We start from the raw sequence: 13,379 nt of genomic DNA, 5'->3' as shown, positions 1-13,379 counted from the left end.
CTACTATGCCCATTTCCCACAAACAAAAGTTGTTTATATGCAGTGTTATTCATTAAAACATTACGTATTAAGTATGTATCTCTGTGGTGTATATGTACTGATTGATTTTTTTTTGTTTTTAAGCTAAATTCCAGCAGCAGATCAGTGGAATACAGTAACACCATTGGCAGAACTGTGTCTGGGCTCAATGTGCATCCTTGTGGCGGTGCATGGGATCAAAACAAAACACAAACAGGGAGCCACACAAAAAAAACTCTCCATAAAAACTCAATAAGGAACCTTTCAATGAACTTTCTCAGCTAATGTTTGAAAACATAAACGGAAAGTTGCTACAATAATTCTAGGTAACCAGCAGTATGTTTCCTGTATATCTGGGGCAATATGCAGTTTGCAGAATTGTGCTTCACCAGACATACTGAAGCCATCATAAAAATCCATCACAGGAAAACACTTCAGCATACTATACCCCATTGGAGGGTATTTTAAACTTAAAAAAACTCTGGTTGTCCAATATATGATCTTTGTGGACACTCGAGGGATCAGCCATTGTTTCATTTTAGAAAAACTTTGTTTTCCTTGGATATTACAAACACATTATATCTCTCTTTTTTTTTCCCCTCTGAAGAATAGTCATCTCCAAAATGACATCAGAAACACTGTATGTAAGTGGCCAGAAAACATAAATATACCTTTTTTTTGCTGGCTGTCTCAAATTAAAGAGATCAAAATGCTTACTCTGCTCTAACAGAATAAAATCACATGCTCCTTTCTTCACCTTCTAACCTTAGTTCATGTTGTTCATGTGTTCATTTGTGATCCTATAAACACCCTACAGACACACTTTTAGCGATATTTTATTGCAAAATGTAATTATTTGGGTCGTTTATTTTCTCTCAACCTCAGCTGTTAATATATAACACCTATAATACATTTGCTATCAGTTAATGTCCTAGAATGGACCATCCCTAAAAAAAGTTGCAGTTGTCATGGTTCAGCTGTGCCTCACCCTCGTTCCTTGTGTTTTCAGTTGTTTACCCCTCACTCGTATGACATGCTCTGTCTCTGTCTGTGTGCGTCAGTATCAGGGTGTGGCACTCTATCTCACTCCTGCTGTCAATATTCCTGCACACCTGCGACTCATCCACTCAACAAGCCCCTGCTGCCAACCTGCATGCACACCTGTGGCTCATCCACTCATTAAGCTCCTGCACTACAACCGTCTTCACTGCGTTCTTTGCCAGATCGTTCAGTTTGCCAATGCTACAGTAAAAGTCTAGTCTAGCTCTGTATTTCCTTGCTCAGTAACCTGCATCCTATTTAGTCTTGTTTACCTACGCCTCATCTTCATTGTCTGCCTGTGGATCTCTCCCTGCCTGCCTCATTTCGCTCCTGGTCAGTCTGCCATCTAGTCGCCAGCCCCACTCCCCCTCTCTCTGCCGGCCGTGCTCCACAGCGAAGCTCTGGTTAAGCCCTCCAAACATCATTTCCTGTGCTCTGAATAAATCTATTTTGGACTGTTAAAGCCTTTTATCTCAGTCCTGCTTTTGGGTCCAGAAAATTAACAGAACATGACAGCAGTTTTTATTATTATTTTTTTATTACATGGAGAGGTGGAGAGAAAATAAAACTCTATAAACTATGTAATGCATAGCAATAGCAATGGCAACAGAGCAAGTTTCCAATCTAAAGTAAAGTCCCAGTGAGGGATCGATAAATCTCAGCTACCTAAACAAGTAACAGACATGCCAGGAGTTGCCACACACCTACTGTCAGACAATCTACTGTTTAGATGCATGGTCCTGGTTCAGACAAAGAGGGAAAACACGCTGCACATAATATTTGTGTGTTTCGATAGGCTTACTTTTTGGGCAGTTTCTGTTTCAGCATTTGAAAAGGCTACATTATCATTAAAACACAAACACACAACCTGTGTGTATGTGATTTCTCCCCACCTTTCTAAAAGCAGCTACTTGTAGTATTATATATTTTTGTTGTTGTTGTTGCTGTTTGTTTGTTTGTTTGTTTGTTTTGGGAAGTAGTTCCAGGATGCATTGTTAATAAGCTACTTTTGGCTTGTAAACAATGTAAAACGCCAGCCAAGGAAATTTATGAGATTGTACACTTTAAGCAGAGGCAAATATACAGTAGTAGTAGTAGTAGTAGTAGAAAATAACTAAAACTAATGCAAAATCATAAGAAAACTGTCAATCTGGAATACAGAAGACCATACCTGCAGGGTCACTTACAAGGCTGCTTCTATGTTGTTATTTTTTTCTTAGTGGATCACAGGTAAAAAAAAATGCCTGAGAAATATGGCTGTTTTTCTTTAGGTTTCTGTGCATTAGAGTTGATTTTGTCCCTGATACTCTGCATAGAATACATTACTTTGATGCAAAGAAAAAAAAAATGATTAAAGCTTAACTAATCAGCTGCGGAACAAAATGAGATTCTTGAGTCTGAATTATTAGACTTATAAAGTTTTAAATAAGTAAAAGCAATTAGCATTTCTTTGAAGATAGTCATCTTTAAACTAATAGTTCAACTGTTTAATTTCACTGCTCAGCATAAAGAAAACTACTATTCTTTATTAGAAGTCTCAGAACCATTAATAAATGATCTGATGATTAATAACCCCACTCACATTTTGATGCTTATGTTTACTGTATATTGTACATTATGGAATTTTACACTCCAAGATACAAAATATGCAGTGCGGTGCATAAAAATTTCACTCAATATACAAAATATGCAGTGCGGTGCATAAAAATTTCACTCAATCATATGAAACTATCTATTTAATTCATTAAATTAGATTAAACACATATCAGAATACATCTTTGAAATAGACTTGTGTTTTTGGTGCTTGTCTGCACAAGTTTGCTTATTTAAAGCAAATGGTCATTAATGTCAGCATAACATAAGATGCACTTCAAATGTGTGTGTGATTCAAGTACAGTGCACATGTGATCTCACTGAGATCAGACGTACCTCATCACTTTCACTGCCGATAAAGTCATCTTCAGGCTGGGCCTCATACCGCCTTTCACTTTTAGCGTGAACCTGATAATTTCCCATCTCCATCTTCTCCTGGTCACCCTGGCTTTGCCCTCGTTTGGGTGAATGTGGCTGAGATAGGAAAGTGAACACCTCCTCTTGCAGAGTGAGCTGGGGCTCGGACCCCTCATTACTCTCCCAGCTGCTGCAGACCTGCAGGTCACAAGACAAACCCGGCCAGTTCGAGCCAGAGAGAGAGACTGCTGTTGTGGGAGAAGTTCCTGAACTTTCACTGGCAGGACTGCAGCTACGTTCATCTGAAATATAAGATTACAAAGCAAAACAAAGGCAATGTTAACCTATGCAGGAGTAAATTCTCTTATTGAAACATCCACTGTTGCGCATTAATATTTTTTAGGGCTTTTAATGTAGACATTTTAGAATACACATGCAGGACTTAACTGCAAAGACTAAGTAGAAAATAATAATACAGATCTAATTACAGTGAGTAATAAATCCTTTTTGATTTTTTTTTTTAATTATGTGGCTAATGTTATTCGAGTTCATTTGATTATATGCACATAAAATGTATAATAACAATATGCAAGATTGTAATGAATTCCACTGCTTGTCAAACATAAACATTAATTTCTCCTGCACTGACATTTTTGTAGCTTTGCTAATAGCTCTGCTAATACCTTAATGACAATATAACAATATAAACAACATAATCAGCATAACAGCAGTTTATTGAAAAATTGTCACTCATGAAATGGCAGCTCTGTACAAACAACAATCTAACGCACTCACACATGTTTTCCAAGCAAATACTGTTTTCATTCTGCGTTAGTATTTTTCCCCCAGTTTTATCTGAGTAAAAAGAGAATCTTACAGCAGAGTAAAAATACCTGACACTATGTTCCTAAATTTGTTCAACCTTAAGTTGCATCTATTCATGTGTGCATGCAAGAAACAATGAATCCTTAAACTCCTGATAGGCCTAAGCTCAAAGACAGAGGCACCTCTATCTGAATGAGTGAGCACATCTGAACCTCTCGACAGTATAATCACTTTCTCTAATTGCCCACTGTGTGGCAAACCCTGGGCCCGGGAGATGTCCCTCTGACTTTTATTTAATGTGCCACATTACCATTAATGAACTGACTACTTTCTGTCTGTGGGCAGGGCTGCAGCAAAGGAGCTTATTGCGGTGGAGAAACATCCATAAATGAGCTTTCAGAGCACGCACACTCGTTTTGTGAGGACAATGCTGGTGTAGGTGTGTATGTGGGTGTTGGGGAGGGGATTTCGTGAGTTGGAGTGAGTTGACGTGGGTCTAGACGTGGGTTATGCAAAATTTAAAAACAGGAACAAAAGCGATGGTGTATGCAGCATAGAATGAGGCTGATTAAAATTCATGCAATATTTTGAAGTGATCTAATTCATAAATTAAGAGGAATAGGTATCTTTCTCAAGAATAAAGGAGCTACTTGGTAAAATTAGAACATGCAAAGAAGACATCAATATCAATCAACATAGATATTATTCTCTTTTGTCCCACCCCCGCTGTCTTTCTACACTTTTCCAGCAATCACACTGTCTAAAACTGCACATGTCGTTGTGCTGTTCCACTCCCCAGTCTATTCGCAGCAGATGTGAACCTCACCTGCTGTTAGGTGCTGTGTCCTTTCTGTTAGGGTAAAAGGTTGTTGCTTGCTCTCTTGCCTACTGGATGGGGGAGTGCACTTCTCTCTGGTTTGACTTCTCTTTCTGTTTCCGACAGGGACCATATCTAAAGGGGCTGTTAACCAGACAACATATTAAGCCATGCATTCAACGGGCCATATATTGCCACATATGCACAGAATATAAGATGCAGTGCACGCAGCTTACCTGACGATGCTAGCCTCTCTCTTGTAGCACCATAGACCCGTAGTTTCTTAGATCTCAGCTTGTCAAACAAAGAGTCTTCTGCGAGATGGGGCTGCTGCAAAGTACCAGGTGTTCCTACATACAGTACTTTCAACTTTAGAGAAAGCTTTATAACACAACACTCAAACAACAATGTCACTGAAGCTTGCCAGAAGCATATCTGTGAACTGATTATGCACTGTGAAAATCCCTATTAATGAAGGCATTTTAGTAACTGAGCCTCTTACATTTATTCCGCGTAGAGAGAATACATCCAGCTATATTATGTTCAGCTGAATTAAGAAATTTTAATCATCCATTTTTGCATTCAGTCATGCTCAAAGGATGGCATATTACCAATTGTAAAAGCTTTTATTAGATGCATAGAATAGCATACTTGGTAAGAGCTAGAGTCTTGTTGGTTGGTGGTTGGTTTACATGTAATGCTTTTATCAGTGTGCAGCACTTAGGGCAATATAAATGTAAGAAGAGGACTATGTTGTGCACTGTAAGTGCAGGCAGTATAGTTACAGCATACAGCTGGAAGCTTTTAAACATTATATTCACATGCTAGAAAAAAATAAGCTCATCTATGAATATATTTAACCTCTTTCTTATATACTTAAACTCTCACAATTTACATTTGAAATTTACCATTGTACTGTTTTAGTTTAGTTTATAACGTAAAGATACAATTTTGATTTTCACTGCGTACCAACAGGAGAAAGGTAAAACAACAACATAAAAAAGTGATAATCAAGCTCTGTACTCAAATCATCTTTGGGGGCTCTACTGAATTACGTTCTACTGAGGTCCGGGCAGTTGTGATATTGGTATCTCCTTAATAATTAATTATGATTGTTGAGCATAGAAAGTAGACATTTTATTTTATTTTCTACAATACTGTAATTCTTTGGAAAATTTCCCCAAACTTGTCAGTTACATTTTTATGTCTTTTTGTGTCTAGTGCATTTTTACATTTTCTGCCACCTATTCCCACAGAGTCACTAAGTATATATATTAGTCCTCCAACTCACTCTTCTTGGCAAATTGTGCCTTATATTCTCTTCCCTGCTGGGTCCCTGAAGCAATAATTGCTTACCTATTTTTGACCCTGCTTATGAACAAAGATTATATACTACTATACAAACTGCTTTTTTACAATAACCACTTTACCTCTGCATCAGCTCCTGGGTCCACCACTTACACTATAAATTATTTATTTATTTTCTGTCATTTATTTCCCATTTCTGTGCTTTTTATTGGGTTCCAGGAAGAGTAGCAGCTACTATACTTAGACCGATAACCAGACCATGGTTGGCATGGCAAGCCTGTGCACCACAAACAACAATCTAGACCCAAATATGTACAGTCTCCAAAAATACACAGTATCTAGTCAGCTTTGGTGTGGGAAGTGGAAAATAAACTCAAGCTTGTCATGCAAGTTAGTCAGTATGCAATGAATCAAACAAATGAATGCCTGAATTATCACTAGAAAGCCTACAGACTCGATAAAACAAAATATTAACTTTTATTTAAATTTACCCTCAAGAAGAATATGGGAAGGTTCTCCGTGTGATAAGTCCTCACTCAGGTTGGCAATGCTCTGACTTTCTGCAGTAACATTTGGGTTCATTTCACTGAACGATGATGCCTGTGGGTCACAGCAAAAGAAGAACATTTCAAAAAAGTATTTATCATTTCTGTACCTACAGTTTTTTATGACATGGTGGTGCAAATCATTCAGAGGGGTATACTGTATGTTATTAGGAGAGTCACTCGTTTACCGTATTTGAGATAAAGTGAACACTTTTATCCGTTCTGTCTGAGGCTGCAGTGCTTTTTCTTCCAGGTAGAGGAGGTGGCCCTGGAACCCTGGAGCCTGATAACGTGTGTAAAACACCCTGGGGCTTGGTTCTTCGATAACTGGTTGATCTGGCAGTGGGAGATGGATCAGGAGCTGCAAAGAAATCCCCATCATACATAGGCATTATTGATTTCCTGTTTAAATTTCCTTTAGGCATGTTCTTACAACTTTTGTCATTTTGTCATTGTGGACCTACCAGAAGTTTTTAATTTAAGCCTGACATTGGTTGATCAGAAATTTCTGTATTAGAAAACTATTTCCAAATCATCTCCAGAACTGAGTTTCAAAGCAATGTTTTGATTTCATTGGAGAGATATTGACACATTTTACTCTGATACTAAGTACATTATCCATACTGGATACTTGTTTCAGCCAAGTACTCACTCTAGACTTTGACACGATTATTCATATCATAATGTAGTAATGACTACTTTTCACCTCATGAGCCTTTAACTCTGTGTGTGTGTGTCATTTTTGAATCATGACCGCACAATCTGCAGTCTGCTGAAACTCTACAGGTGTTATTAAATTAAGGTTGAGCTCCAGGATGGGTGCGGTCTGATCATGAGTACTCATGTTTTACTGTAGTAATGACTAGGGAGTATTAATGGGTCAGAACGTCATGGCTGCTGTGATCGCATAGCAAGATGGTCTCCAGTTTTTGTTTTGTCTTGTTTTTTAGATTTCTTTATCTTGGGCAGCGACAATAGAGAGAGACAGGAAAGGCAGGAGAGAAAGAAGGAACGATACACAACAAAAGGGGCCGACACATCAGCCACAAAGCCCTTCGAGATGAGTGGTTTATGTTTAAAATGTAATAACACAAGGCTACTATAAACTTCTAATGTTCAGCTGCTGAACAGCTGAGCTGAGCACAAGATTGAACTGCTTGTTTCCGTTCAGTATGAATGACGTTTTACACATGATATTGTAAGATAGCTAAGCTCTGTAATCATATGCTGGCAGAATATAAATTAGACTTTACTGCTGAACTGATTGAGTTGATGCGTTTCTTTAATCTATCAATCTGTTCCAAATTATCATGTAAAAATAATGGCTTGTAGTGGGAGTTGTGATAAGTTCATAACGTGACCCTGCTGTATCCGTGCCAGGGCTTATTAGGCACAACTGCGCTCATGCTAACAGCAAAACACACTTTCTCTCTGATCATGATCCGAGCAGAGCAGACATCTCCGTTCCACAAAACACACTGGATCTTAAAGATAATGCAGATGGAGTGGAGTTGGATGCCCCGAGAGTGAAGCAAAAGATGAGATCCCTGGAAACTGCACATTCAACACTCACCCAGGTTTAAGGGTGAGTGTATTTCAGCATACTTTAAATCTGCTGAAGCCCACAAAATAATGCGATAGCAATACGGGATAATATGAGGTGTGTGATAGTTTAGAGATTTAAAAATATTTTGAGCAGTGATTTTTTAATCTGTGAAAAATGACTGACCTTGAGAAACGCAGAATACCTTTAGCGTATGAGATAATCACTATTTGTTTGCCGCTGTGTGACAGAAACTGCTGCAGCTTACTTTTAACGATTTCTGACAGACTGGGTGATGCTACTGATATTCACAAGGCAACTCTGTCACAGTTAAATTGTATGCCTACTTTAATAGCAATCGTTTTAATTATGATTAGGAATGTTATGCTAATAATGCAGATGCTAATTATGAAAAGCAATTTCTTGTGTGTGGTTACTGGTCTCTTCTATGGGCATCACCGGTTGCCTCAACATGACTTAGACAGGTGTCAGAACAAATAAATAAGCGCTGATAAAAAAGGCCACAGAGGAGGCAGAACTGAATTACTGGTGCATGTCTTTTTATATGAGGAGATAATTGCAGCTTTCTCAGAGCAGGTGAGGTGCAAATGAACACAAAAATGAGGACCACAAGAATTTCATACAAGGAAAACATGTTAAATGCAGCATCTATATTAACCATTTCACTGGTAGATTACAACTGAGAACTTCATAGAAATTCACACTTGCAGTATACCTGCCATAAGTCAATATCTACAGGGAATTCTATGAACCTGCTGGGATGCATTAGAGATGACATACACTAAATGGACAAAGGTATGTGGACACCTGAACAAAGTATGTGAGACAGCAGAATATTATGCTTAAATGTGATTGTTGGACATCTCATTCCAAAACCATGAGCATTGAAATGCTGCTTGCTCTTCTGGGGAGGGCTTTCAACGAGATTTGGAACCTGACCGTAAGGATTTGTTCCTATTCAGCCCCTAAAATATCGGTGAGGTTGGGCGCTAATTATGGCTACAATTCCAATTCATCCCAAACACACATACAGTAAGAGAGTCCTCGCCACACCGAATCCACAATATTTTGTCTTTAAATATTATTGCATGCTGTAGCATTACCATTCATCACCATTAATCATCCTGGAAGTAGGGTCTAGCACAAACCATGAAAAACAGGGCAGGAATTAAACAGCCATGGATGTCCTGACATGTGGCCTTAATGCCCCTTCTAAAAATAACTACCAACACAGCCAGTTTGCCATGCACTGTTTTGAACTGGCCGCTGTGCCCTTGAAAGTTAAAAAGTTTCAGATTTCCTCATTTAAAACTACTTGCAACACATCAAAATGTCTCTGTCATCAGACTTGACAGTAGCACAACATTTCTCCCACTCCTTTAAAAGATTAAAAGAACATTGTGTGCCTTTGATGCAACATTAAAAGAGGACTAGTTAAAGTGTTGAAGCTCAGGTTGTAGTATTATAGTTACTAACATGATGTGTGTTGATCAGATGATTGATAGCTTATAAGAATTTGTATTAAGAATTTGAATAGGTACAATGTACAAAGTACATTTGTCTCCAAAATGTAGGTACAAGTTAAGTACCGCAGAATTGTAGTTGGAGTACTTGAGTAAATGTACTTAGTTCTGCTTCACCACAGGTTTGCTCTTACCTACCACAGTCAGAGCTCAACAGACCAGCCCTCATGTCTGCTTTCTGCATATTCTCCATGTTCAACACCTGAGTGACATGGCTGACATCTGGTGGGAACTGGCAACTGCGAGGGATCAAGTCCACCAGACCGGCTCCACTAAGGAACATATCTAGATTAAAATGAGAACAATCTCAGATTTATCATGCTCATAGACTAAACAAAGACACATCATCATAAAATAACATCACCCAACATAAGTAATTTGATCAACAGAAAAAAATACAAATAAACAAGCTGTTTTTTACTTGTGAGTAGCCACCACTGAGTGCAGCTGTTGGCACTGCTGAGCCATCTCCGAGTGAAAGAAAAACCACTGCTGAGCTGTAAGCCAACTACTACAGCAAACAGCCAACTCTCCCTCTCTGCACACTCATTTCATATAAACTAACAAGACAAATGTCAACTAACAAATCTACTGAACGTGACGAGCACTGAATTGCTTCAGTGGCAAGTGCTTTACAATTGTATGTGTTTAATAACCCCCCATGGGCTGGGTGCCTTAAAGGTAAGCTGATAAAACTCTAATTGGACATTACTCATTCAGGTGTGATGAATTCCATTACCATCATGTGACATTCCCGTAGGCTCTGTTTTCATGGTGAAGATTCTGCGAACTTTACAGGTAGCGAACAACGTGATGACGTCCAGTGTCAAAAATCCCTTGAATAATTCATCGGTGAATGATACAAGGTCGATGCACAAAGTAGACCACTGAGACAATAAAAACAAGATGATTTTTGGAGTTTCAAGGATACTGCTCAGTAAGTTATAAACATCACTGATTAAAAAAAAAAACACATAGCTGAAACCAAACACTAAAAGAATATGTCAAGGATGGGTTAGTCACTCACAATATTGCGTTTCAATCCCACAAATGGTATTTTTGCATGCAAAAGAGTGGCAGACAATTCTTTATGCACTGTTGATAAGTGAAGTCTTCTTTTCAGGTGCTCTAAATCAGTTATCCTGTGAATAAGAGACAACAGAACAGAGCATAAATTATCACCAGCATCGATGGTGTCACAAAGAAGTCCTGACCAGAGAAAGCCACAGGCTTTACTGGTCTCTAAAGTGAGCTTAAAGGTGTTTTCACTTTAATCTAGTGGTGTGAAATCAGCTGTCACAACACACTCTAATGGAAGAAGAACAGCAGCAGCAATATTTCCCCAGATTCTTGATGTAGTGTGGGAGTATATAAGTAGGTAGGTAACTTTATTGTAAGAAATGATGTCAACTTTGTACTGTATTGCTAGTTTTGTTTTCTATACGGTTCCAGTAACTTTAAATCAACACAGTAGTACCTTCCCTGTATGCCACTGCCTGTGTTTGTGAGAAAAAAAAAGATTCACATATGAAGAGTGTTGAGTACATGAAAGATATAGTCTTGATTTCATAAACTGTGTTTTATTGATCATAAAATACAGAATGACTATAATAAAACATCCACACACTATACTATGTTTTAGAAAATTCCTTTCTTGTTATTATTCCTTTCTACCTTGTAGAATTTGCTGTGGATGGAAAGATGAAAGCGTTATTGCTAAATGGTTCAACAACATCTTAACTGCAAATGGTTATCCAAGCGATTACATAAACTCTAATTGCTAATATGAGATGCACTAATTTTTTCAGGTGGCTCAAGGGGTTTTCCTGCTAAATGTAAACAAGCTGTCTCACTAATTTGCTCTGTGGTCTGAGGGGATTCACTGTGATTCACTAATTATTTTCTGTATTTCAATGTGCACTAAAATATTACATATGATATTACAATGTTAATTCACTCTTTATTTTGTACTATTTTGTGCTACAGTAATAAAATTCCTTTATCAACTGCAGAGTTTCTGAGATCTACAGCAGTTCTCAAAAGTCTTGTTCAAGGTGAGTTGTTATGTATAAAGTGCAAAAGAAACCTGACTGCTGTACTTACGCAAGCTCAATGGAAAAATCTTTGCTCTGAGGAATATTCACTTGAAGGACTAAGAATCTTTGAAGAAGCCCGACTGCAAAGAAGTGAACTGTTATTAAATGTGAGCATAACAAAGCACTATTTACAAATGGGTGCAAGTTTGGTAGTGACTTACGAGACATTTTCCCATTCTCTGGCAGCTGCATCTTGACTGTCTGGCTGCTCCCCTCCATACAGTAAACAAATCCTTTCACTTCTTTGTTATACTCCTATGGGAAGAAATGATACAGAAGAGGTTGTGCTAAGTCCTTGCAAAGTTTGACCAGTATTGTGTACCTGTAGCGTCAAGAGTTAGGAGATGGAAAGTTTATGTGTCAGGAACAGTGCTATTATGATAGAAAAATCCATTGTCTGCAAAATGTATGGGTACAATAGCAGGGCATCCACTATGAATTTTTTACATTTTTCTCTGGTAATACAGTTCAGTAAAAATATTTCTTATTTCCTCATGTTAACAGTTTAAAAGTAATCAGCAGACTGTACTAGCATCCCAATGTATACATCTGATGTTACCTGTCCATGATGGCACCCATGGGAATATAAACAATGTCAAACAATGTAGTGTACCTTTAGAGGCTTGGAGCCTAAAGTTAAAATTTTGATGCCCTGGTTCATGAAATGTTAATTTATCTGTGGTTCATTCAGGCCATGTAAACTTTATGGTGTTTACTGTATTTGCTTCTGTCTATCCTGGATCCTTCGTGCCAGCTTGACTTAGGGGACATGTAGGCTCATGTTAATGTGAAAATGTGTAATAATGAGCGTGTTTGATCACCTTGAGGACAGGCTCATGTAAACTACCAGCCCTGAAAACTCACCTTATGTATGGCTGACGGTCCTCCACTGAGTTTCCACTTTGCTACAGGGTCTTTGCCCTGTCCACTGAAGATCTCGACCACAGCTCCACCCTGCGAGAGTAATAACAGGATTATAGTTTTGAACTCATTTGAACTAATTGGCCTGCAGCTGGTGTTGTCATCAAGCTACAACTCGTATTACTGGCAGCATAGCATAACAAGGCTAGCTAGGTTACCTGATAGTTATTCCTGAACATTTTACGTGACGTGAGGGTCAACGGCGGAAGAAAAATATTTGAAGGTGTGCACCCAGATGAAATAGTTTGGTTGGTTACATAACCCCCAAAGCGTTTTCACACTGGATAAAAAACAACTTTGGGATAAGCTGCTAACTGAGCTGCTGTAGCGCTAAGCTAACACACAGAATACGTCGCCATGGTTACCTGAGTGCCTGTTACTACAGCAACCAGCAACCGACTCGAACTCGTAAGCTAAAGTCTGACTGACAGCTGAACTAAGGTAAATATATTTAAGGTGTGTACCCAGATGTAATAGTTTGTCTAGTTTTCACATTGGAAAAAAAATAAAATAAATAAAACAACGTATAATATCATTTGGGATAAGCTGCTAACTGAGCTGCTGTAGCGCTAAGCTAACAAACAGAATACGTCGCCATGGTTACCTGAGTGCCTGTTACTACAGCAACCAGCAACCAGACTACTGCTAATGTCTAAGTGACGGCTGAACTAAGGTGAGGTGAGGTTCAGGTGTTTCATCAGTGGTCATGTCTGTGACATAGGGTGACTGAAACATAATGTTGACACAGTGTTTTCTGTAAATTACACGGAA

General features: G+C 38.4%; 1 protein-coding gene across 2 annotated transcripts in view; it reads right to left on the bottom strand.

Annotated features, from left to right (window-relative positions):
• cfap20dc (CFAP20 domain containing) overlaps positions 1-12,991 on the bottom strand; it is a 34,638-nt gene extending 21,647 nt beyond the window's left edge. The window contains exons 1-12 of one of the 2 annotated variants that reach the window (XM_010739882.3): positions 12,767-12,991; positions 12,552-12,641; positions 11,849-11,942; positions 11,695-11,767; positions 10,619-10,733; positions 10,331-10,478; positions 9,730-9,876; positions 6,693-6,865; positions 6,451-6,559; positions 4,888-5,001; positions 4,661-4,795; positions 2,989-3,311 (exon numbers count right to left, since the gene is read on the bottom strand). In XM_010739882.3, the coding sequence (XP_010738184.3) occupies positions 2,989-3,311; positions 4,661-4,795; positions 4,888-5,001; positions 6,451-6,559; positions 6,693-6,865; positions 9,730-9,876; positions 10,331-10,478; positions 10,619-10,733; positions 11,695-11,767; positions 11,849-11,942; positions 12,552-12,641; positions 12,767-12,787 (1,542 nt within the window). In that variant the 5' untranslated portion in view covers positions 12,788-12,991. Of the gene's footprint in view, positions 1-2,988; positions 3,312-4,660; positions 4,796-4,887; positions 5,002-6,450; positions 6,560-6,692; positions 6,866-9,725; positions 9,877-10,330; positions 10,479-10,618; positions 10,734-11,694; positions 11,768-11,848; positions 11,943-12,551; positions 12,642-12,766 lie in introns of those variants that run through there. The other variant, XM_027279868.1, reaches the window with a different exon arrangement.
• Positions 12,992-13,379: the final 388 nt, after the last annotated feature.

Source organism: Larimichthys crocea, chromosome VI (genome assembly GCF_000972845.2).
Source record: "Larimichthys crocea isolate SSNF chromosome VI, L_crocea_2.0, whole genome shotgun sequence".
Classification (NCBI taxonomy): domain Eukaryota; kingdom Metazoa; phylum Chordata; class Actinopteri; family Sciaenidae; genus Larimichthys; species Larimichthys crocea.
The sequence above is the reverse complement of the archived record's forward strand: the minus strand, read 5'-3'. Positions and strand labels throughout refer to the sequence as shown.